Source organism: Panthera uncia, chromosome B1, assembly GCF_023721935.1.
Source record: "Panthera uncia isolate 11264 chromosome B1, Puncia_PCG_1.0, whole genome shotgun sequence".
Taxonomy (NCBI): Eukaryota; Metazoa; Chordata; class Mammalia; order Carnivora; family Felidae; genus Panthera; species Panthera uncia.
This window is the reverse complement of record NC_064811.1, coordinates 29,432,564-29,457,410: the sequence shown is the minus strand read 5'-3', so window position 1 is coordinate 29,457,410 and position 24,847 is coordinate 29,432,564. Positions and strand designations below refer to the sequence as shown.

General features: G+C 36.5%; 1 protein-coding gene across 3 annotated transcripts in view; it reads left to right on the top strand.

Annotated features, from left to right (window-relative positions):
• ARAP2 (ArfGAP with RhoGAP domain, ankyrin repeat and PH domain 2) overlaps positions 1-24,847 on the top strand; it is a 185,029-nt gene that overhangs the window by 45,434 nt on the left and 114,748 nt on the right. For all 3 annotated transcript variants that reach the window (XM_049630420.1, XM_049630418.1, XM_049630419.1), the window contains exons 8-12: positions 708-886; positions 12,399-12,514; positions 15,343-15,542; positions 18,807-18,892; positions 19,647-19,829. In XM_049630420.1, the coding sequence (XP_049486377.1) occupies positions 708-886; positions 12,399-12,514; positions 15,343-15,542; positions 18,807-18,892; positions 19,647-19,829 (764 nt within the window). The remainder of the gene's footprint in view (positions 1-707; positions 887-12,398; positions 12,515-15,342; positions 15,543-18,806; positions 18,893-19,646; positions 19,830-24,847) is intronic.

Here is a 24,847-nt window from a genome sequence, read left to right as displayed (position 1 = left end):
TGTATGACACTTATAGTATTCTGTGTTCTATGTTCATATCTAACTTGACTTACAACTTTGATTGCTCTTTGGGGACTGGATCAAATTTCTGTCCCCATAACGCAGTGTGTTATGCATAGTTGAAGGTCACTCCGCTTTTATGGAGGGAGAAGACTAAATTTTAATTTACAAAATGAGATGTTATTGTTTGGTGAGAATAGATTGGATGAGTGACTATCAAGTTTGCGTACTCTTAAGTAGAGTAGGCTCTAAGTAACAGAAGTAAGATTTTCTGGGCATTTGAGTAACTTAGTTGCCAGGTAAAATGTGTTAACTGGTCTCAGTATTACTTCTGATAAAAGAAAAAATCCAGTCTCATGAATGATCTATACGAGTGCTTCTTAAATATTAACATAGATTCAGATCACCTGGGAATCTTCTTAAACTGAAGATTCTGATTCATCAGGTCCTGAATGGCCCTGAGATGTTGCAGTCTAATAAGCTCCCAGGTGAGGCCATCAGTATTAGTTACAGAACACCTGGCTAGTGTTACTTCTTTTCTCTTAGGAAATTGGGCCATTGGCTCAGACTGCAGGGGCATTTAGATTGCGGTTGTGGGAAAGAATCTGTAAATGATGTGTTACAGAGAGAATAGATCCTTTGCCGTGTTTCTGTGTCTGTATAATTTATATGAGTACGGATGTATTTTCTCCTGTCTTCATTTTCAGAGGAGAGAAATGACTGGATCAGCATACTGTTAAATGCACTGAAATCACAGTCCCCTGCCTTGCAGTCTCAAGCAGCTGCTGCACCTGAGAAATGTGGATATCTTGAATTGAGAGGGTATAAAGCCAAAATTTTTACTGTGTTAAGTGGAAACAGCGTGTGGCTTTGCAAAAATGAACAGGTGAGGAGCTATGTTACAACTATTGTAATTTGCGGTTCCTTGATTACCTTAACAACTATGCTTCCTTAGACTTATTAGAGTTTTTACTTTATAGCATCTTGCTTTTGCCTTGAGTACTGCACTAAATGTAACAAAGAAGGTGTTATTTTGTTGAATTTACTCAGTTCCTCCAGTGGCAGGAACGTAATCTACATCAAATTTGAGGCTAGGCATCATCTTTTTAAGAGACTGACAAAATCATTGAAAATAATTTTTGAAGAGTATTCCTTACCTGAAGTAATGTTATAAAACTACGTGAGATAATAATTAATTAAGAACCAATTAACCATTCAGCTGTTGATGAAATAGGCTCAGTTCTGCACCTGTTGTTTCTTTTATGATAGAAAATTTTAAGAGTAGGCACAGGTGATATATTTTCTTGAGTTTCCAGCATTTTTATTTATTTATTTTTTTGAGCAGATATGTTGCTTGCAGAGGAGATAATTTACTATAGGCAAATGGTTCATATATGCACATACATACACACACATGCCACATACAAAATAGGCTTGAGTTGTTGACTTACTGAGTTTGGGTAATATAGAAGGACTTAATAGAGAAGTTAACTGTTTTGAGGAGACTGATGTTGTAGTTCTAACAAATTCGGTTAACTTTGATTTGGTAGACTTCCCTTTCTCTGACATATCTGGTGTTCAATATGTATAGGAAAATACTCCTTTTGTGGAATGAATTCTTAATCTTTTAGCCTAAAATATATTAGATACTTAGTAATTTGTGGAATTACACAGTGTGCTTTGTATATCTGATCTAAGACAAACTCATTTTGTGAGACATCATAATGGGTTATGAAAGCTGGGATGTAAATGTTGTTTTCATAACAAAAAATAGAGATAGAAACTCAAAACAAATGGTAGTTTTAAGAAATTAACTATAGATCTTTAAGGCATCTTCTGAACCTCAGCACGGTCTTATTCATTATATGTTTTGGATAAGATTTCTTAGCCAGTTAACTGTGGAAGGCATCATTGAGCACTGTTGGCATATTAATAACTTGGATAGTTAGCATCTTCCTCAAGAATAGTGATGTACAGCTTATAATGTGTATGAACTTAATATGAACATTTTCTGGCTGTGAAGTAAGATGATTAAAACTTTTCTCATTGGAATCGAGTTTAAAAATGCATAATTTGCATTTATTGGTATGGAAGTTCCTCTGCCAGATTAATTGAGGTATTCATTTTTTACTTGCACAGAGTTGATGGACTTCAGATATTAGTTTCATCACTTCCACTAGCCAGATTGTGTGGGTATATGTTATTCTCCTAAAGTAGATGTTTTTTAAAAGTTTTATTAACTTTCTCTATTAGAAAGAAGTTGTATGAAATTATTGCTTTAATATTAGCAATTGAGCATAAAAAACACAATAATGACTCTGCCCTCTGGTGAGTACCAGTGATTGTGCTGATTAATTTATAAACATTTCCTTTTAATCTTGCCCACAAATATAGGAGGAAGATATTCTCTTCCGTGTTTTATAGATGAGGAAAATGAGGATTGAGTAAGGATTGCAGATCTTCATGCATAACAAAACCAGAACTGTATGACTCTAAGTCTAGTGTCTTAGCCATTATACCAAACTTTTTTAAAGTGTATGTTGAAAAGACCATTTCTGGCCTATGACCTTTTAGAAATAGACTGAGCTTTTTTCTTTGAAAAACTTAGTTGCTTAGAAGGTTCAGAGTGTGCATTCAGTACACATTCTACCAGGTGAGGTAGTCTGCAAGGCGTGCACTTGCTGAGGACACATGTCCTGTCTTCCAGGAGGAAAAGTTAGACAGTACCAGCGTTTTTGATGGATAGGGAGCCCAGTGCTTTATTAGTCTCACGCAGAAGTTACAGAGAAGTGCAAAAAAGGCATCTCATGAAGTCTCAAGATTAGAAACACTTCCACGTACGCAAGTAATGAATACATTCTTAAAAATGAAAGCATTAATGCTGGACCCCCTCCTCATCTTTTGAGACATACACCTATTTTCAGTTATGTATATTTCGGTTCCTTTTCTATGCATTAACGTGTCTTTATATGTACCTTTAAAAAGTGCATACTGTTGCTTCTGTATATGTTATTTTTAAAAAGTTGCATCATGACGTATAGAGCTGGGTATTAAGGGACCTGATCTTGAGTCAAGTCTTAAATAACTAAGTGGCTCAAGACTGGACGGACAAATCAAGGAAGGCCTTCTATGTTTAGGCCCTCACTTACCATTCCAATTTTATCTGCGTTTACATCCTGGTGTATCCTTTTCTCTCTTGGAGAAAGTTGCCCATTGGTTTTTTCACATGGTTGAATAGATTGTGTGAAGAACTTGGGTGATGTGCTAAATGGGGAGTCTTTCTCCTGAATGCAGAGGGCTTTACTAAAGCTTGCATTTAAGAAAAGTACTAAAAGTTCATTGTTTCAACGCACCTTCTGAAAGTTTTAAGTATACAACACATTAAGTAATCTTGTTTTTTTTTAAATATGGAAAAAAAAATCTACTTATAAAAATGTACAAGTGTTACACCTGAACCTAATATATGTCAATTTTAATTCTATATTAAAAATAAAAAATAAAAAGTAAGACGTGTTAGCTTTGAACTTATGTATCTAAATTTGCATTGGATCTAATTTGATTACATGCATCAAAGCTAAATTATTTTCATTTTTAAACTTTTAAAATAGTGAATTTATTGCCCACATAACTTACAGTATGAATAGAATAAAAAAAACAAGGAAAATTGACCTACACTACCCTAACATATGAACTATTTTTATTTTTCTTGCCTCTATTTATACATAGTTATCATAATTTACTCAGGAGGCCATTCCAGAGAGAGTAAACAGTGGATAGAGGTGGAAAGGTAGAATATGTTGAAGAATTATTTAAAAGGAAGCTGAAACGTTCATTTAGAGCAAAGGAGATAGAGTAGCAGTTCTGGGTTTTCATTCTTCTGCTACTAATTGGTTCAGATAATTAAGTTAATGTCTTTATGTTTAAATGGTGTCGTGTAAAGAAGAGAGATGGCTTGCTATCTCTAAGGCCATTATTTAAGTTGAGTGTTAAAATTCCAGCTATCTGGTCTCATTCCAGACTGTAGAGTTAGAATTTCTGGGGATGGAATGTTGGAATCCACATTGTATAAGGCATCCCATGTGGTTCAGTGACATGTGATCCAAAACTACACACAGTGAAACACTTTTCTGAGGTTTTTTTTTTTTTTTTTTTCCTTTAAAAAGTTATAAGCATCTAGGTAAAGAGAACAAGATATTTTTAGAATTGGAAAATGTGTAAAAACAGCTTGCAACCAACATTGGGTACTTCATCATCCTTCAACTTGGTATTGTTATACTTCTTTTTGTTACTAACTTTAATCTGGAAGTATATCTCTTTTCTCATTGAACATTTTGAAATGTGCCAACATTTAAGTGGAATGTTAAGATAATCAGTATTAGTGGTAATGAATTTTGAAAATTTGAAGAACTGTTATTAATTGTGCATAGTTTTGAACTGTAGGCACTGGTATTTATTTTTGCTAAAATCTAAATTTTAAATGAAATTACAATGTTCATCTTATGAGTCCTACAATATCATTTAATTCCTTTTTCTTAACGTAGACTTTTATTGCCAGAGTATGATCTAGTGGAGTAAACTCCATTTGCAAAGTCAGCATAAGGGGACAGTGTTTGGAAAACAGTTTGAAATTGTTATTTCCCATAAGTTCCTTGAACTCTGTCTGGAAATGTATTCTCATTTTGTGGATTATTTTTAACCCTTTCCAGAGCTTTCTCTCTACTTCCAAAGCGTGTCCTTAAGATTCCATGTCAAACATCCCTACAAATATATTTTCAGTAATTCTTTCGCTTTTTCTTAATCTGTGGAATCAGTACCTTAAATTTTCTAAGTTAAAATAGCTATTAGAACAGGCTATCATAATTATTGCCTTTTTTAAGAGATGTGGTGTGATGATGGCAAGGGGCATGCCAGTCTCCATCCCCTCATGGACCCTTCACTGGCATATCTCAACTCCATGGAATTAACATGGACTTTTCATTTTCCTGGTTACTCCCTTCAGAGGTTCATTATTTTCTGTTACCTCTGTCTCTCCCTTTCATTCATTAGCAGATTGTAGGAGCTGGAACTTGCAGTAGTTCTGGACTGAGTAGGAGAAATGCCTTAGGGGATCTTATTTCTGAGACAACCCCCCCCCCCCCCCCCCCCCCCCCCCCCCCCAGGTTGTAAAAAGTAGAAAAGAACTATGAAGAGATATGTAAAAACATTTGTTAGAGAGGAGTTTGGCAAAGTAGAACCAGACACAAATTCTCTACCTAATTAGTTGCAAAACACTGTGGCGCTGTTATCACATAAATTACATGTCATTCCTTTATTTAACATCATCTCACAAATGCAGTGTTTAATTTTTACAAATATTCTCTTCCTTGTCTCTGCTTATGTTTTACATGCCTGCAATGTATTATAATTATGATAATTTTTTGCAGTGTTACTTCAACTTTGTATAAAATGAGTTGGGTGTTTCAGAGTGTGTAGGTTATACCACACTTACCCGTGTTTCTATATTCATCCATTTTACAAAATGGGTTTTTATTGGACACCTCATTTCTGGGTGCCGCTCTAGGCTCTAGGGGGTACAGTAGGAAACCAGAAGATGCTTACTGTTTAGGATCTGACCTTCCAGTGTGGGTAGCACACACTGGTAAAAAAATAAATGAGATTTCTGGTAGCTTTCTGTATGTAGCCTTTTCCTTTTTATGACCTTTTTCTAAAGAATTGTTCACATTTAAAATGCTATTAGCTGCATGAATTAGGTAACAGTTTCATTTTAACCTTAAACGTGTTATAATTTTTATATTCTCAAATTAATTGTGTGATTGTTTATTCACTGCTGTGTCTTCAGGAGTTTCAGGCCAGTAGCTGATACCCAGTAAACATTTTGCAGAATAAGCTTGTTGAATTCGTGGTTCTTTACAGCTGTTTTCTTGACTCCAGAGCTTATCATTCTTTTTAAATTTTGTTTTTAAGTTATTTTCTGTGAATTGTCTCTTGATTTTCTTTCTCCACTTTTTTAATTGGGATTTTTTTTGTCTTTTCTGATAATTTATTTAAGCTCTTCGTATGAAAAATACATTAGTCATCATGTCATTTTCTGTAACCACTTTTCTGAGCTGTGGCTTACTTTACATTCTTTTTTATTGTGTAGGAATTTTGTTTATATAATTAAACTGCTTTTTATTTCAAAGCTGATAGAGTTTTCTGTATTCTGGAAAATATCTTGTGAATTTATCTTGAAATTATGTGGACATAGTATGTAGGCCAGTATTTAAAATTTTAAATGAGATAATAAAATATGAACATACACTGAAGCATACGTAGAGCATGGTATTGCTGTTTGAATGAAACTTCCACGAACGGATGTAAGGCAAATTTAAGTTAGTTGGTTTTGGTTTCCATTTATCAGGTTGTCCTGACAGCCAGTTCCATATAAATACATTCATTCATATATATATATATATATATGTATGTATGTTTTGTGTGTGTGTGATGAGTTTTTTTGAGCATCATGTTAGTATTAGTGAGTTCATTACAACCAGATGTCTTGCTTGGTGGGTTTGTGTATCCATTTAATGATAATTGTGGCATTGAAGTTCTAACTATATAAATTCACTTCATTAAACATTCTCAAATCAGGGTATAACAAGAGACTCATTCCCCCTCATCCCCCTACATAATGTTCCCGGTGTCTGGCACAGGAATGAAACTCTAATAGAATTTAAATCGACCTCATAGGGCTGTGGGTTGAGTGGCACAGAAAGAAGCAGCAGGGTGTAGGTGGTGGCCTCAAATTCTCTGGGTTTTGTATCTGGCCAAACTCTGCATCTGGTGTTTCCCCGGAAATTTGGTGCCAGTGTCATACAATGCCACATCTGTTTTCAACAAATGTTTAAGCACCAAGTTCTTAAATTTCTGGCATGGAAACCTGGCATCCAGTATCTCCAAATATAGGTTTGAGGTTTCAGCAAGTTTGGGGTTAACAAACCCTTCTTTAATTTTTCTGTTTAGGAATCAAACTGGTAGTTTGCTCTTTCACTGTGTAGTTTTAAAGTGTAGTTTTAACCACATTTGTGCTACAGATTCACACATATAACCCAGTTCAGTATCTTGGTAACTTATTTACCATTAATTCTAATCTGAGTATATAGGATAGAATCATTAGTGTGAATACTTTCAGTCACTGTAAATAAATACTTTAATTGAAGACAAATTCTGTATTTAGAACTCACAAATTTTCTGGATGTATTAGACCCTAAATTTATATTTCACTCAGTTTTAATTATAATGCTGTATAAGGTAGATATTACTGTGTCCTTATAAATAAGGAAATTGGAGTGTAGGTAAATAACTCGGTAGTAGTCATACGGCCCGTAAATGGCTTATCCGGGATTCTCCTCCAGGTCTGACTCCCAGTGGTCATGACCCACATGGCTCCTACATGGTCATGACCACCTTTGCAGGTATCCAGATCTGTTCTGCCAAACATGGCCATCATTATGGTAGTACTGGTGGTGGGATTCATGCTTTTTGAGATCCCACATTCTATGACCACAAATTAAACGTAAGATATTGTTTACTCCAGAATCTGTTTTTAGCTTTATGCTTTCTGTAGTAATATTACCTTCTGAATTTTCATGCTCCTGTTTTTTCCCATCCAGTTTATAGCATTTTAAGTGTTCATAGTGTGACTTATCCCTGACTTGTACCTAATTTTCAACATGAGAATATGGCTGACAATTGTAGCTAATAGGTAATTTATTTTTTAATATCTGCCTTCCACCCAACCCTTAACATTTTTTTTTAATGTTTATTTTTTTTTGAGAGAGAGAGAAAGAGAGACAGAAACAGAGACAGAGCACAAGCTGGGGAGGGTCAGAGAGTGAGAAGGAGACAGAATCTGAAGCAGGCTCCAGGCTCTGAGCTTCAGCACAGAGCCCGATGCGGGGCTTGAACTCATGAACTGTGAGACCGTGACCTGAGCCAAAGTTAGATGCTTAACCGACTGAGCTACTCAGCCACTACCCCATTTTTAAAAATTTATATATGTTTGCTAGTAATTTGTGTATTTTCCTGTAATTAACTTTTTCATAGGTAATATGGTCAGTTGGTTTCAAATTCAAGAGGTAGAAATTATATAATATAACAGTAGCTTACCAGACTGTGTAGTACTTACTCCGTGCCTGGGGTTCTTTTAAGCATTTTCAGCATATTGATTTTATCCTCACCATACTGATGAAGTGTAGTACTGCTACATTTTGCAAATGAGTGAACTGAAGCCGGAGAGGTATACATGATCAAGCTGGTCTAGGTTTTGTCATTTATTTCGTCAAGGTTCACCTCCTTTGGAAACTCTCATATGAACATAACTCTCTTTTCAGAGATTGGCTGGATTCAGTGTTTATAGCCATGCACTTGTTACAATTCTTTCTCATTTCCTCCTTAGACTATAAGCTTCCAAAAGGTAGGTACCCTGTCTTATGCTCTTGTGCAGACTCAGGACTTAGCATGATTTCTGGCATTCACTGAGTACTTCCTAAATGCTGTTTTGCCAGGACGAATTTTCCCATTTTAAAAATGGCTATATCTGCTCTGCCTTTTTCACAGAATAATTTACAAGATCAAATGAGGGTTCATGGCTTTCAGTAGGCTTCAGAGCACTACACAAATAGATGTTAAACCAATTATGGAGTGTACTGTATATGCTTAATGAAGTCTGATTCTTCAGACATTAATCTGAATCCTCTAGACATTAGCACAGGGGTGGTTACCCAGGACACCTAGGATCTTGAAAAACCAATGTGTCACTGTGTTCTGGTATTTTTAACCAGTAGTCATAATGATTTCAAATGATTTTTGTATAATCATTGCATTTTTTTTCCTCTTCTCTACGGAAGGCAGAGGGAACTGTTGATATCCTGATATTTACATATTTGCAGACTCATCCTGTCTAGATTCTACAGCTGGTTCTGCTGTCCAATTCAGTTTTCTCAACATTGGCTGCATATGAGAGTCATAGGGCTGTAGTTTTGCTTTTTAACTGAAGATTCTTAAGCTCTGCTTTCTAATTCAGTGGATCAGAATCTCAGGGTCGTAGGGAGAGATCAACATGGGTGGTTTTGATGAGTGTTGAGGGATTAGATACATTCTAAATATAGACTGAAAAGGGGCTTATAGTTTACAAATATTTTTAATAAGAAAAACAGTTGTTTCATATTTAATAGCTCTCAAGAGCACCGACATTTATTTTGTTACTCTGCTGTACATTTTACAGTCCATTTGTGTCGGTGAGTTCAGTGGACACTCTAATTACTCAAAACCATATGGCCATGGCCAGCAGCTGATAAATGGGTTACAGTTTTTATCCAGCCTAAAAACTCATCTTTGCCTTGCTTGGGAGATTTGGGGTCTAGAGCTGACCCTCTCTTATGTTAACAGAAATTGCAGTTTTATGGCTATAGACATTTCACACCTTGCTTGTAGAAATGAGGGGCCACCAATCCAAGCTGGAGCCTAGATGAGGCTCATCAGTTTCCATAAAACACGGTCAGTTTTGCCATCTGCTAGTCTGAAGGTTTGAGTATGTATCTCTGCCCTTAGTAACACACAGTACCTGCAAGCCAGGCCCTCATCAGAGAATATAACTTGGCATATCCAGCTCTTGTCAGTTCTTCATTATGGAGAATTGTTTGAAGGACATGCAGTCTGTTCTAGAGTTACTCCTATCAAGTTGGGCCACCAGAAAGATGTTTTAAAAATATCCTACCTTGTCTGAAAGATGGTAGCTACGCTTGTGGTGAGCAGAACACAACTTACAGAGAGGTGGAATCACTGTGTGTGCGTGCCTGGAACTAATGTAACGTTGTACGTCCACTATACTTCAGTAATGAAAAAATCTTACCTTGTTACCCCTACTTTATTTCTTCATTTATAAAAGAGAATTTGAATTTTCAATCACTTGCCTTGGGAGTTTCTTCAACAGTTACATTATCTAGCCGGAGAATTGGTATAGACAATTGAGAATTTTTTTTTTTTTTATAAGTATAACCTTGAACCTATATGCTGAAACTTACTAAAATAGAACAGATTGGAAAAGTTGGATTCCCCTTGTCCATATAGATCACATTAGGTACTGATTTTTAAATGAGTTTACGAAGTGGAAGTATATTTTTGTAATTATTTTGCAACACTTAGCGTGTCTGTGCATCTTCTTTTATATCACTGATTCAATTTCTGACTTGTTTTTTCCTAATAGAGTAAGCTATTTGTACTTTCATCAGAAAAAAAAAATCAAGTTGATATGTTTTATGAATGAGTCATTTCCTTATTCTAACTAAACACTTGCACATTTAAAAAAAATGTAGAGAGGCTTTTCTGCAATTGATGAATGAAAACTCTGGATACTTTTACAAGTGGGGGCAATTTGTTATAACATTATTTTATTTCCCTTATTTTATCAGTCAGGATTGCATTAGTATCAAATGGCAAAAACCCCAAGGATTGCCAAGATAGGGATTTGTTTGTTTTAACAAATCTCTTGGTATAGGCAGCGGAGAGCTGATGCCCCCAAGGAACAAGGTCTTCCTACTTTTTTCTCACCCTGGCATCCTCAGGTACAGGAATTTGTCCTCATGCTTTTCCTCTCAAGGATTCTAATGTCCTAAGATGGCTTCTGTGCTTCTAGATGTATTTTCAACGAAAGATGGAATGGTGTGGGGTAAAAGTCTTTCTTCTTCCAAGATTTGTCCCCCCAGCCCCACCTCAGGAATTGTTTATATTTTATTGATCCAAACTAAGACATATTACCCTCCTAGCTTGCAAGGAAGATGGGAAAATAGTATTTTTAACCTATACAGAGAAGACCTGTGAGATGTATCTATATCTATATCTATATCTATATCTATATCTATATATCTCATACATATATACATCATATATATATATATATATATATATATCTCACAGATGCACAGACACACTAAGTGTTGCAAAATAATAGAAAAAATATATATCACAGGCCTTCTCTGTATAGGTTATATATACAGATGTATATATCTAATATTGGATATTAGATATATTAGATATATATATATATTAGATGTATATATTTTATATATAAGATATATATTTTAATATGTATATACACACACAAATAAACATATATATATATTTTAGTTTTTCTTTAGTATGGCTACTTTTTCTAGTCAGGTTTAATTTAGGAATTCGGAGCCCATTTAATCTGAACCTGTTCACATAGATAACTAATCTTTTGAGGTAGAGAATAATTATATTTTTAAAGTGTTGAGATAATGTGATAAGTCAAATTCCAAAACCCTATGATTTGATAATATTTCAAACTTTAATGCTTTTAGAAGGAAGACTTTGTAACCTTTTGCACAGTTTCTAGTTTTGGTGAGACAAAGTGAACACAGTAGCTGTAGGTATTGAACAGATGAGAGTTTTCATACCAAAATAGTATTAAAGGAGCTTAAGAATTTAATTGAAGGAGGAGGAAAGTAATAAAATATTGGAAATGAGATAAAATTGTAAAATAAGTAATGCTTTTGTGTGAGAGTAAAGGAGAAAATGTGACAGAGCACAGGTAACATCGCATAGTAAAGCAAAGAAAGACCAATCAGGCAGCTTGAGTTTCAGTCCCTTTCTACCATGTCCAGCTAGCTGCACCCTACATGTGACATTAATCTCTTTGGGCCTTGGCTTCCCCTTCTTTTTTATAAATACTAATTATACCAACCTCAGAGTGCCATTTGACTCCCCTAGTAGAAAATTGCTAGGCATGTGGTAAGGACTAGTTAACTCTTAGTTTCCCTTTCTGAAAGGATAAAGATGAAAAAGTGGCTAACTTTTTTTTTTTTTTTTTAATTTTTTTTTTCAACGTTTATTTTATTTTTGGGACAGAGAGAGACAGAGCATGAATGGGGGAGGGACAGAGAGAGAGGGAGACACAGAATCGGAAACAGGCTCCAGGCTCCGAGCCATCAGCCCAGAGCCCGACGCGGGGCTCGAACTCACGGACCGTGAGATCGTGACCTGGCTGAAGTCGGACGCTTAACCGACTGCGCCACCCAGGCGCCCCGTGGCTAACTTTTAAAAGCAAGCATGTGTAGTTCAAGATCTGCGTCCTGGACAGCTTAACGTTTTATGTGAAAGAAGCCCATCTTTGATCCGTAGCCCAACTATCCAGCTTAGAATGGCACTGGGTTATCATGTATTTAGAGTGCCTACTTAAAACCACTGTCATTCCATCTTTAATGATTTATTTAATTCTACATATATATGTGTAGTAAAATTTAGTAGGATTTGTTGGATTTTAAGGAATATAGTGGTACTTTCCAAATCCATAATTTTGTTCCTTTATAATGTGTTAATGTTTTTCTCCCAACTAGGATTTTAGGAGTGGACTTGGTATTACCATAATTCCTATGAATGTTGCAAATGTAAAGCAAGTGGTCCGAACTGTAAAACAGTCTTTTGAAATAATCACTCCCTACAGGAGTTTTAGGTAAGTTATACTTAAACATTTTTGTTTGTATTATCCCAAGAAAGCTTGGGTGATCTACTTTGACATGGCTAGTGGTGGTTTTATTCCTTATAGATCACTTAATAAAATCATGTTGGTTCTTTTCCATTATTGTCTAATTTGTTAGCCAGTATATAAAAACACCTTGTAAAAGTGACCTGAATTATCACACAACCTACAAAGATACTAATTTCATGAGATTTGAGTCTTTTCTGAATACCTTTTTTCTTAGTAGGCTTGATAAGTATATTAATTTTTATCAACAATATATGAAAAATTCCTTCACATTTTGAAGGAATAAAGAAAGAATATTACATTGCTTTTAAGCTGTATTTTTATTTACCTTCTTTTAGCCTACTCAAATGCAATCCTCTTTTAAAATCAATCTCTGATTACAATTTGCTCCATAATGATTTCCTAAAAGGAACTCTTGCTTAAAATAATGGTGGTGGATCTCATAGCACTTATTGATCAAATATATATACATAATGTTTATTTTGAGAGAGAGTGCACGAGCAAGCGTGCATCGGGGAAAAGCAGAAGGAGGGAGGGAGAGACTCCCAAACAGGCTCCACACTCAGTGCAGAGCCCAAAATGGGGCTCAATCCCACGAACACTTAGACCATTACCTGAGCTGAAATCAAGAGTCAGATGCTTAACTGAGCCACTGAGGCACCCCTTATTGATCAGATATTTTAACATTTCATTATATATTTGTTTATGGTATTCCTGTAATTGCTTCATAAGACAGGAATAACAAGTTCCTAATATGTTTTAATAATCTATAATGATTCCATAGCTTTAGTACACAGAAAAGGCATAAGTCAGTGTCTGTGAGCTCAACCACATTAATTCATTTGTCACAAATAATCAGCATATCACAGGGTAGTTTGCAGGTCAGAAGCAATTGTCAGAGGCCTTTGAAGGACTAGCGATTACTTAGCAACTTCAAAAATACTCCCATGTCGAGTACTCATTTTATCTGTCAGAATTCGTCTACTGGCTCAAATTTTGAGGAAAAAATAATCACCTAAAGAATAACAAACTTCATTTTCACATATGCAGATTCAAGCCTCAACTGAAAATGTAGACATTGCGTGAACTGTTTTTACTCATAGTACTTCTAGAAGACACAAAATATGTTGCGGGGTTTTTCCTCACACCAACCACTTCTCCAAATACCAAGTGGTTGTCCTACAATTCAGTACTGTTCTCACAGCAGCTACTAGGATTGAACATTAGACCCCACGCGTTGAGGGCTCAATCCCACAGAGCTGCCCTCACTTCACACTCGTCACAAGAGATGGGCCCCTCCACTAAGCCACACTTCTTTCCATCTTGGCCGTAATCTGGACTCCCATGACCCCTGCTGCGCCAGATTCAGTAATTTGCTAGGATGGCTCACAGAACTCAAGAGGCAGTGTAGTTATTATTACTAGTTGCTTATAAGCAGTGCACCTCAGGGACTTCCAAATGGGAGAGCTGCACAGGGCAGGGTACAGGGGGTTAGTATGGCAGAGCTTCCATCCTTCCTGGGCACACCACCCTCTCAGCACTTCACTGTGTTCACCAGCCCATCTGAACTCTGTTGTTCAGGGGTTATTATTGGGGTTTCATTCTGTAGGAATGATTGATTGAATCCTTCGTCTTCGGTGATTAACTTAATTGCGAGCACCTCTCCCAGTCGGTTTGGGCTGAAAGGTCCAAGTCCCTACTCACTTCTTGGTCTTGCCTTGGTCTTTCTCCTGACCAGCTCCCATCCTGAAGCTATTTATGCCTCCAATGACAAATGATCTCACAAACCTATAAAAGGCACTTATTACTCAGGACATTCCAAGGATTTTAGAATCTGTGTACCAGCAACTATTGGCCGTGACCAACCTCTATGTAATAAAGTAGAAACCACCTAAGAAGTTTATGAATATTACACTGATGATGGAAACAGAAAGTGCTTCAAAAAAATATCCATGTAGTCTACTGAGTTTCCTTATGGATTATTTGCACTGTGTTAGTAGTCTGTTGTTTTCATTATATTTCAAAACATTTTCATCTTCAGAACAGAAAATTTTAACGTGGAACATTTTGCAGGTCATTGACTGAGTTTGGAGCCCTGTAGCCTGTTTTGTGGCACATCGTAGGTACTCAGCAAGTATTTCTTAAAGTGAGCCTGTGTTTACTGTTTTGTCCTTTTACTCAGGTATCCAATAAACACTAAGAATTAGGATAAATCAGAACATGACTAAAAATGAGTTAGAATTCTGTTAGAATAGTAATCACTTAAAACTTTTTTGATTTCTCAGTTTCTTAAAGCCATCTGGATGTTCTTCTAATTAAAAAAGAAAATCTATTTTTAAGACTGAAAAAAATCAAAATTTCTGGTGGGTGTTTTTGATAATTTAGTTTCAGACTATCATGGAACAGTTTCCTGGCAAAATAATCCAATAGTCCTGAAACACTGAAACTGCCAGTTTCTCATTGATTATTATATAACCACTGCTTAGGAAACATGGCCTCTTAAGTTAAGCTCTTGACCTAACAAGGTAATTTTTACATCCTGGTCAGAAAAATGTGCATGTTCATTTTGGTTTGAGATATGTAAACAGATTCATAAGCAATGTGGGATGTTAAAGGAAAAAAAAGTAGATTTTTAAATTAGATGATTTTTAACAGAAAAGACTATTCAGCTGCCTGGAAGGCATATTTTTCAGCTGCTGTTTAATTTGTGAGTGAAATGAATATGCAAACTGAACATACTGCTTAATTGGCCTTTACAAGGGAGATCGATAATGCAGAAACATTAATTGTTGCAGCTTTACAGCCGAGTCTGAAAAAGAGAAACAAGAGTGGATTGAAGCTGTGCAGCAATCGATAGCAGAAACTCTCTCTGATTATGAAGTAGCTGAGAAGATTTGGTTCAATGAGTCCAACAGGAGCTGTGCAGATTGCAAAGCCCCGGATCCTGACTGGGCATCCATCAATCTCTGTGTTGTCATCTGTAAGAAGTGTGCAGGTAATTAGTGATAAGTTATGCTCATCACTGTTGGGTGGCAGATTGGCACCGAATGCTCTTTATTGTCCTACGTAATGTGTTTCAGCTAACAGTTGTGGAAAAGAAAAACAGAGAAAGCTTATTACATTTAAATTAAATTTAGAAATATCTTCTCATTCCAAACTTCTCTTATGCATGACTTAGATGTAGAAATTGATTTTTAAGCATGTAATCATTTTGTGCGCCTACTGGACCATGTGTGGAATTTATAAAGACAGTGTTGACATTTTTAGATTTTAAGGTGAGTGTGTTTCAGAATGTACCCTGAACACATGTGCATCTTTGTGTGATTTGCCCATCTTTCCCTCAGTTATATTTTTTAGGATGTATATTTCACATCAAGGTCATTCTGAGCTCTAAACTTGGTATACCACATCTGGTGTCTCTTTTAATGAGAGTTTTTATATAGAAGCATTTCCAAAGAATATTGAGGTTTATGAGAGGAAACGGTACTATGGTTATCCTATTGTGACATTATAACTTACAGACAGTCTGAGAGCTCAGTGTATTTGGGGGTTCACAGTTGTGAACACCTAACACACAGCTTAGGTGTGTGGTCATAGAGGTCTTGGAAAAGTTAGCCACATCCTAAACTTTACTTTCCAGCTCTACCAGGTACTGTTCTGGTCCTGGGAATTCAAAAGATGTGTAAGAGTTGTTATGTTCTCCACAGATCTATAAATAGTAATTTCAGTAGAGTATGATAAGGGCATGATCAGAGTTGAGTACAGGTTTCAACGAAAGAAAATGTAAGAAGAGTGCTACCTTAGCTCAAGCAAAGACTGGGACAGTTGCTGCAAGCCCTTAGTACTTTTTGAGAGCTCTGTGCTCCCACATTTCTTAGCATGCTAAGATTTTGTCAGGATGTAATTAACATCAATAGCAATAAGAAGAAGCATCAGCTATCCCCCCTCTACTTTGTATTTTTTCCCCAACCTTTTTTGTTCTCTAGGCTTATTGGAAGAGAGCTTCTGTCTTGTTCAAGGATATTTTTTCTACTTATGTCCGCTGCTTCTTCTCTCCTTAGGATCCTCACCTCATCACTTATTCCCTCTCTGTAATGATGCAACCATGGTTTCTTTTGTTTCTGCATATAGAGTTAGGCAAGTCTGTCCTGTTGACACTGGCTTCCGGAAAACATTCCATTCCTTTGTATCATTTTCTGTCTCTTTTCCCCTTCATAGACAGGGTAACTTTCAAGAGTAGAATTCTGCACAGATTTTCTTCATTTCTTTCACTTCCTGCTTTTTATTCATCCTGTAATCAGTTTTCTTTTCTCTGTAGTCCAGTAAAAATATTCTCACCATGTTTATTAATGCATTTTCTCTCTCAGTTTGTATGTGGTCAGTTCCTCTATTTATTGTCACCTTGGCGGTGTTAGACACTGCAGTATTTGACCACTGTGTCTCTCTGACTTTCCCTCCTCCCTTAACTTCCAAAATACCATCTTCTCTTAGTGTGTTCTTAATTCTCTGGTTATCCTTTTTTCGCGTTACTTTTCCTTTGCCTGCTCCGAAGATAAAGGTGTTCCTTTCAGTTACATCTTCAATTGTCTTTCACTCTGATGTTCCTGAAGATGTTATTTATCATTTAAATTCAGCACTCACTCGTAAGTGGGCGATTCTCTGTTGAACACCATACCCTTAGGTCTACCTACTGGAGTCTCTTCTTGGATTTGCTCAGGATAGCTCAAAAACAGCACATTAAAAATGGATCTCTTAGGGCACGTGGATGGCCCAGTCATGATCTCACTCTCAGCGCGGAGCCTGCTTCGGATCCTCTGTCTCCCTCTGGCTCTGCCCCTCCCTTGCTCATGCTCGCTCTCTCTCAAAAATAAATAAATAAACATTTAAAAAAATGGAGCTGTCATTGCTGCCCGACTCATTACATAACACTGAGCATGCTCATATATTCCACATCTTGGTCAGAGGCAATACTGTCTACCCTGCAGTCAAGCCTAAAGCCTGTGAGAGCCTCCTGACCCTTCCCCTTTCCTTAAAGCCCACCAAGTTCCATCCGTTTTTATCATCTAAGGATCTCTACACGTGTGCTCCCTTTGGTTTCTCCTCCTGCTGCGTCACCTCGGTTTGTGTCATTTCTTGCCTTCACTACTCCAGGGGTTCCTGCCAGTTCTTCTGCATGTTTTCTGAGCTTGACTTTTTTCTGTGTTACCTTTAGATCATCTTCATAAATGCAAACCTATGCATCTTTCTACCCTTGGGATTTTAGAAGCTTGTGCTCTGAGTAGTTTCCATTTTAACAAAAGGAGGAAAGGAACCTCTTCCCTAATGTAGAGAGAGGTGTGAGCTTTCATGCTCAGAGGCACACAATCCTTAAGATAAAGACAGTGTCTTAAATACCTTTGTTCCTTCTCAGCCTGGAAAGCATCTGACACATTCCTAGGTGCCCAGTAATGATGATTTATACAGGATAATTGAGTCGATGAGAGTAGAATGCTGGTTCTTATTCTCTGTCAGGCATAAGTATAGAATAAAGAATCCATTGAAGATTTTTAGACATATGTTTATTAGAGTTGTAATATGTAATATACAAAAAGTACTAAGGGCTTGCAGCAACTGTCTCAGTCTTTGCTTGAGCTAAGGTAGTGCTCTTCCTCCATATTCTCTCAATGAAACCTGTACTCAACTCTGGTTTTGCCCTTATACTCTACTGTAATTACTATTTATAGGCCTGTGGAGAACATATCAACTCCTATACATCTTTTGAATTCCCAGGACCAGCACAGTACCTGGTAGAGGTGGAAAGTAAAGTTTAGGATGTTTTCTCCAAGACCTTTATGACCACACACCTAGTTGTTGTTGTTGTTGTTGTTGTTGTTGTTGTTGTTGTTAGGATATCTGTGTTCACATACAAGTGATTTAAACACACCTGTCATAAAAGGTTTTGGTAACCTGTAATTGATAGTGAATTGCCACGTCATAAACATGCACACATATATAAGCGTACAGATATATACATAGTTTTAAAACTGTAGTTTTATACCACCACAAGGTAGTGATGAAGATGATTACTTTTATCCTTATCGTGGTTGGGATTTCTGTATAATTATCACCACTACTCTTAATGCTGTTGGCATGAAAGAAAGTAGATATTGGTGTGTTTTCAGTTGAAAGGATATATACATGTACACATAGACATTTTGAAAAAAATAAAATACATTTACATACAAATTAAAATAGAAGTACAATTGTGTTTTGACTTCAGGACAACATAGATCTTTAGGTCCAAAAGATTCCAAGGTTAGAAGTCTGAAAATGGATGCCAGCATTTGGAGCAATGAACTCATTGAGGTAAGTCTGACTTAACTGTGGTGGTAGTTAGCAGGGGTCCGGTAGTATCTAGCAGTGGAGTGGCATGAGTTACTTTAGGAGCTCTGCGAGAATGTTCTCACCACACTGTAAAAATGGCTTATAGTCTGATAGTGGTAGCTTTCGACTCCAACTTTTAGAATGCTTCTTAAATGAGATAGTTACTTTAAAAATAAAAAGTACAAGGAATCTAATAGTAACACCTACTTTTAAAGGCTTGACAGCTTTTTTATTTCTAAGCCAAAATTTTCTTTCTTTCTTTTTAACCCAGCATGGATAAAATATTAGAAAAGTGAATGAAAACATTTGGCAGAATTTTCTTTTCTTTCTCTTGGCCATGCTCTGTCATTAACTGCGCTCATCTGACTTTCTGTCTCCCATTTCCATTTTCTTCTTGGATTTTAGTACCACTCTCGACCACATTAACCCACCTACTCAGCCATTTTAAATGAATCTGTCTCTATGTGAGCTTCAAAAAATAATAATGCTTTTGCTGCAATTTGGTTGCTTGCAGTTTCTTTCCTAGCTAATCTTGTACTGTTATTAAAAGCAATGAGGCTGTATTTAAAATAGAAATAATATCTGCTTTCACATTCCATCTTCCTGAAAGATTTGGGTTTTTCATGTGTTTTTGCATATTTTATACTAAGTTGTATTTTAATTTGTGAGTCAGGTTTTTACAGATTCAAATACATTTTATGAACTGATACTGTTTTATAACTTTTTAACAATTCAGCTCTTTATTGTCATTGGAAACAAAAGAGCAAATGACTTTTGGGCTGGTAATCTTCAAAAAGATGAAGAATTACACATGGACTCACCCGTAGAAAAGAGAAAAACCTTTATCACTCAGAAGTACAAAGAAGGAAGATTCAGGAAGACTCTACTAGCGTCTCTCACCAAAGAAGAATTAAATAAGGTATCCACAATATTTAACAATAGATGTAGATCTTGATGTCTTTAAAAAACGTGTCAAAGGGGCACTTGGGTGGCTCAGTCAGTTAAGCGTCCAACTTTGGCTCAGGTCATGATCTCACAGCTCATGAGTTCGAGACCTGCGTTGGCCTCTGTGCTCACAGCTCAGACCCTGGAGCCTGCTTCAGAATCTGTGTCTCCCTCTCTCTGCCCCTCCACGACTTGTGCTCGCTCCCTTGCTCGCTCGCTCTCTCTCTCTCTCTCTCTCTCAGAAATAAACATTAAAAAAAATTTAAAAATATGTGTCAAGGATTTTGAAGAGTTTTAAAACGTCCTTTACTGTCTGATAAAAGTATTGCTTAATGTAATTTTATTTCCATTTGTGAGATTGTACTATTTATTGATTTTACCATCATTTTACTTAAGAATTCATTATGAATAGTAGATAAATTCTTTGTTCATCACTTGAGTTTCTAGCTAACTTAGGTCCATTATTCTTTTTATCCCCATATTTGTTTATTTATTTATTTTTGAGAGGGAGAGCTCATGTATGAATGCACACAAACAAGCAGGGGCAGGGTAGATATACAGGGAGAGAGAGAGAGAATCTCAAGCAGGCTCTTACACTGACCAAGCAGAATCTGATGCAGGGCTTGATCCCTGGAACCGTGAGGTCATGACCTGAGCCAAAATCAAGAATCAGATGCTTAACTGACTGAGCCACCCTGGCATCATCAAACCTAGTCCATTATTCTTAAAACTGTGACAACTTCCCTTATTTTAGGGATAGGACACTAAACAGAACTTCAGCTCATATACTGCTGACATTGTGTCACCAAAATCTACATCATTTACTCAGTGTATTGTTAGAAGCAATGGTTTGCTTTGTGCTGTTGACCTGAGGTGTTATTTGCCTTTGGCTGAGTGATTCCAGATCTACTTGTGCCTGTTTTATGTTGCCCACTTGTTCTTTACCCTTTTGACAAAGAAGCTGTTAAGCATCCTGCCTCCTTTCCTTTTTTAAATTGCTGCTTTGACTTTTTGTGTGTTAGGAGGCTTGTCTATGTAGAGATATTTAATACATGTGCTTTTTTTTTTAAATTTTTTTTTTTTCAACGTTTTTTATTTATTTTTGGGACAGAGAGAGACAGAGCATGAACGGGGGAGGGGCAGAGAGAGAGGGAGACACAGAATCGGAAACAGGCTCCAGGCTCCGAGCCATCAGCCCAGAGCCTGACGCGGGGCTCGAACTCACGGACCGCGAGATCGTGACCTGGCTGAAGTCGGACGCTTAACCGACTGTGCCACCCAGGCGCCCCAATACATGTGCTTTTTATATGCCTGTTGTTTTATTCTTAGAGAATACATTCTTCCATGGTTACCAGTTTTCTGGTATGCTTTTAGTGGCAGTGTTTATGGATAAAAATGCTCAAATAAGTAGCATTATGTTAAACATCTTGGAAAATAAACACATAAAGGCCTTTTTCATACTTCTCTAGAAATTATAAGATTATAAAATTGATTTACATATCAGATTAGTTCCCGTAAAGTAAGTTTTTAGTCTTTGTACATCTTTGGTAATAACAGAGTGAGGCTATCAATTGATTTTAAGGCAGTGAACGGCACACGAAAAATGAAGGATTGAATGGGCACCTGAGGTAGAGAAGAGTGAGGGAGATGGCAAGGGGGAGGCGCTTGGGAACTATTATTTATATAGGTTATTACTAGGACACAATTTTATTTTGGGTGGTAGTTTCATTGGTGTTAATTATATTATCAAAATAATAGACCAGACATGCGTGGAATACTAACAGGGTATCATTAACGAAGGATTACGATTAATTCTGTGCACCAGAGGTCTGTAATAAATAAGCATATAAATAGTAAATTGTGGATATGAGGAAGTAATTGTGATAAAGTTACAGAACCAGGGCGTATCTTCATCCAATGGTTTCTTGCTTTCTGATGGTGATTGGTGTCTTTTTAGTGGGTATACTGATGTCCCCAAATAAAGTCCTCTCTGCTACACCACACAGTTTCATGAGTTCAGACGTTAGATAAATCTTACATTAATTACTAGCAATTGCCTTCTTCCTAAGAATATTATAGAGAAGTATACCCATTGGGATTTATTTCTACAATGGGGTTCTTAAAAATGGTACTCTTAATATCAGTAAATAATTTGTACAAAAAATTTATTGAATATATATATTTTTAATTGGGATATAATTTACCTACAACATTGTATAAGTTTATTCAACCTATTGATTTGATACATTTATACAGTTGCAATATGATTACCATTGTAGTTGAAGCTAACACCTCTCTTACATCACATAATTATCATTTCTTCTTTTTTTGAGACCATTTAAGATCTTTTAACAATCTTGAGGTAAATAATACAACATTATTGATTATAGTCACTGCATTGTGCATTATATATCCAGAACTTATTTTCTAGTTGCAAGTTTATACCTTAAACAACATCTCCCCAACACCTCTTTCCCCCACCCCCACACCCTTTGGTAACCACAGTCTCTTTTTTTTTTTTTTTTTTTTTTTTTTAAGTTTAGTTTGAGACAGGGAGAGCAGGCTGCATGTGCGTGTGAGCTGAGGAGAGGCAGAGAAAGGGAGAGAGAATCCCAAGCAGGCTCCATGCTGACCATGTGGAGCCTGACTCGGGGCTTGAACTCACAAACCACAAGATCATGATGAGCCAGAATCAAGAGTCGGATGCTTAACTGATTGAGCCACCCATGCCCCTTGGTTCCTATGAGGTGGCTTTTTTAGATTCTACATTTAAATGATAAATAATACATATCTTTCTCCATCTGGCTAATCTCACTAAGCATAATGCCTTCAGCTTCCATCCATGTCCCAAATGGCAGGATTACCTTCTTCCTCGTGGCTGAATAATATTCCATTGTGTGTGTGTGTGTGTGTGTGTGTGTGTGTGTGTGTGTGCAGTATGTGTATACTATATTGTCTTTATTCATTCATCTGTTGATGGATACTTAGGTTGTTTCCATATATTGGCTATTTTGAATAATTCTTTAGTAACAGATTGCAGATGTCTTTTTAATATTCTGTTTTTATTTCCTTTGGATATATATATATATACCAGAAGTAAGGTTGCTGGATTATATGGCGTTTGTATTTTTAATTTTTTAAAGAACCTCTATACTGCTTTCTTTAGTGCCCGCACCAATTTACAGTTCCACCAATAGTGTATAATGGTTCTTTTTTCTTCTACGTCCTCAACATTTATCTCTCGTTCTCTTGATGACAGCCATTCTAATAGGTGTGAGATACATCTCATTGTGGTTTTGATTTGCATTGCCCTGATGATTAATAATGTTGAACATATTTGCATGTAACTGTTGGCCATTTGGATGTCTTCTTTGGAAAAAATGTGTATTCAGTTTCTCTGCCAATTTTTCAATTATGTGTTTTTGTTGTTGAGTTTGTGTGTTCTTTATATATTTTCGATACGTACTCCTTATCTGAGGTATGGTTTGCAAATACTCCTTCCCATTCGGTAGGTTGCCTTTTCATTGTGTTGATTTTTTTTTTTTTTTTTAATGATGTAAAGCAGCTTCTTAGTTTGATGTAGTCCCACTTGTTGATTTTTTCTTTTGTTGCTTGTGCTTTTGGTGTCATCTCCAAAAAGTCACTGTCAAGACCAATTTCAAGGAGATTTTTCTTGTGTTTTCATGTAGGAGTTTTAAGGTATCAGGTCTAACGTTTAAGTCTTTAATCTTTTTTGAGGGCATTTTTGTGAATGGTATAACGTAGGGCTCCAGTTTCTTTTTTTCTGTATGTGGTTATCCAGTTTCCAGTACTATTTGTTGAAGAGACCATCTTTTTCCCATTGAGTGTTTGTGGTGGATAGATATTTATTGCACGCTCAACAAGTTCTGAGTTCTTTTTTAGGTTCTGGGAATACAATTGTGGTAAAACGCAAATGTGTTTCTTTTATTCATGAGAGTGGTAGTCAGGTAAAAGAGACTGTCCATGAACAGCCAGAGTTCAGTAAATACACCATAGCAAATACAGTCTTCTGTGAAGGAAAACAGTGGCGGGGGGGGGGGGGGGGATGAAGAATAAGAGTAAAAATACACATGATTTAAATGAGAAGACAAAGGCTATTGCAGAAGATGGGATGTTAGCTGGTATTTTTTCTAATACCCTCATTTTGCAGATGAGGTCAGCTAAGACCCAGGGAGGAGAAGGGATTGCCTAAGATCACCTAGCAAATAAGTACAAAGTCAGATACAAGTCAGGCTGTTTGATTCTGATGCAAAGGAAATTATGTTGGTTGGTGAGACTATGGTAGGAAAGGTAAGTACATTTTTTAGTAGTTGACCATCCAGGGCTGGAACTGTGAATGCATCCTGAGACCTCTTGGCTGTATACCCCAGAGCTGCAAATGGGGATGCTAAATGAGCAATTATTTGGAAGTTGCATTATAGAGGGTAAATTAACCAGTGATCTGTCCAGGTGCACCCTGTCAAGAAGGAGGTGAAATGGTGAGTCCTGGGCTAAAGAGTTAGATGGAATCAGGTGCTGAAATCACAGGGTTTGGAAGCCAAAAAAGTAAGGAAGCAGAAAGAAGGGATGAGAAGAAGTGAAGGATAAGTGAAGGCATAAGTGAAGGATAAGTGAAGGCAGCTTACTCAAGGTAACAACAAAAACAACAACACAGTTAGGTTCCAGAAGTTCCTAGCCATTTGTACAATAATGTATAATGTAAGTATTTCATGTTGTTAATTATTACCTCCTGCTTGCTCTTCCTTCTCCCTACACATAACTCCACACAAAAGAAAAGATTCTGTGTTTGCTTTGCACTCATCTTTCAGATTCCCAAATCACAACAATGGTTTAAAAAATTATATAGATCTTGATTAGGCTGAAAAGTACATACATTCAGCATTCATATGACAAAAGATTTAACAGGTACTTGATTATTACATTTTAAATATTTTGCAGTTTCTGAGCACTAGCCATTATTATAGTACGTAA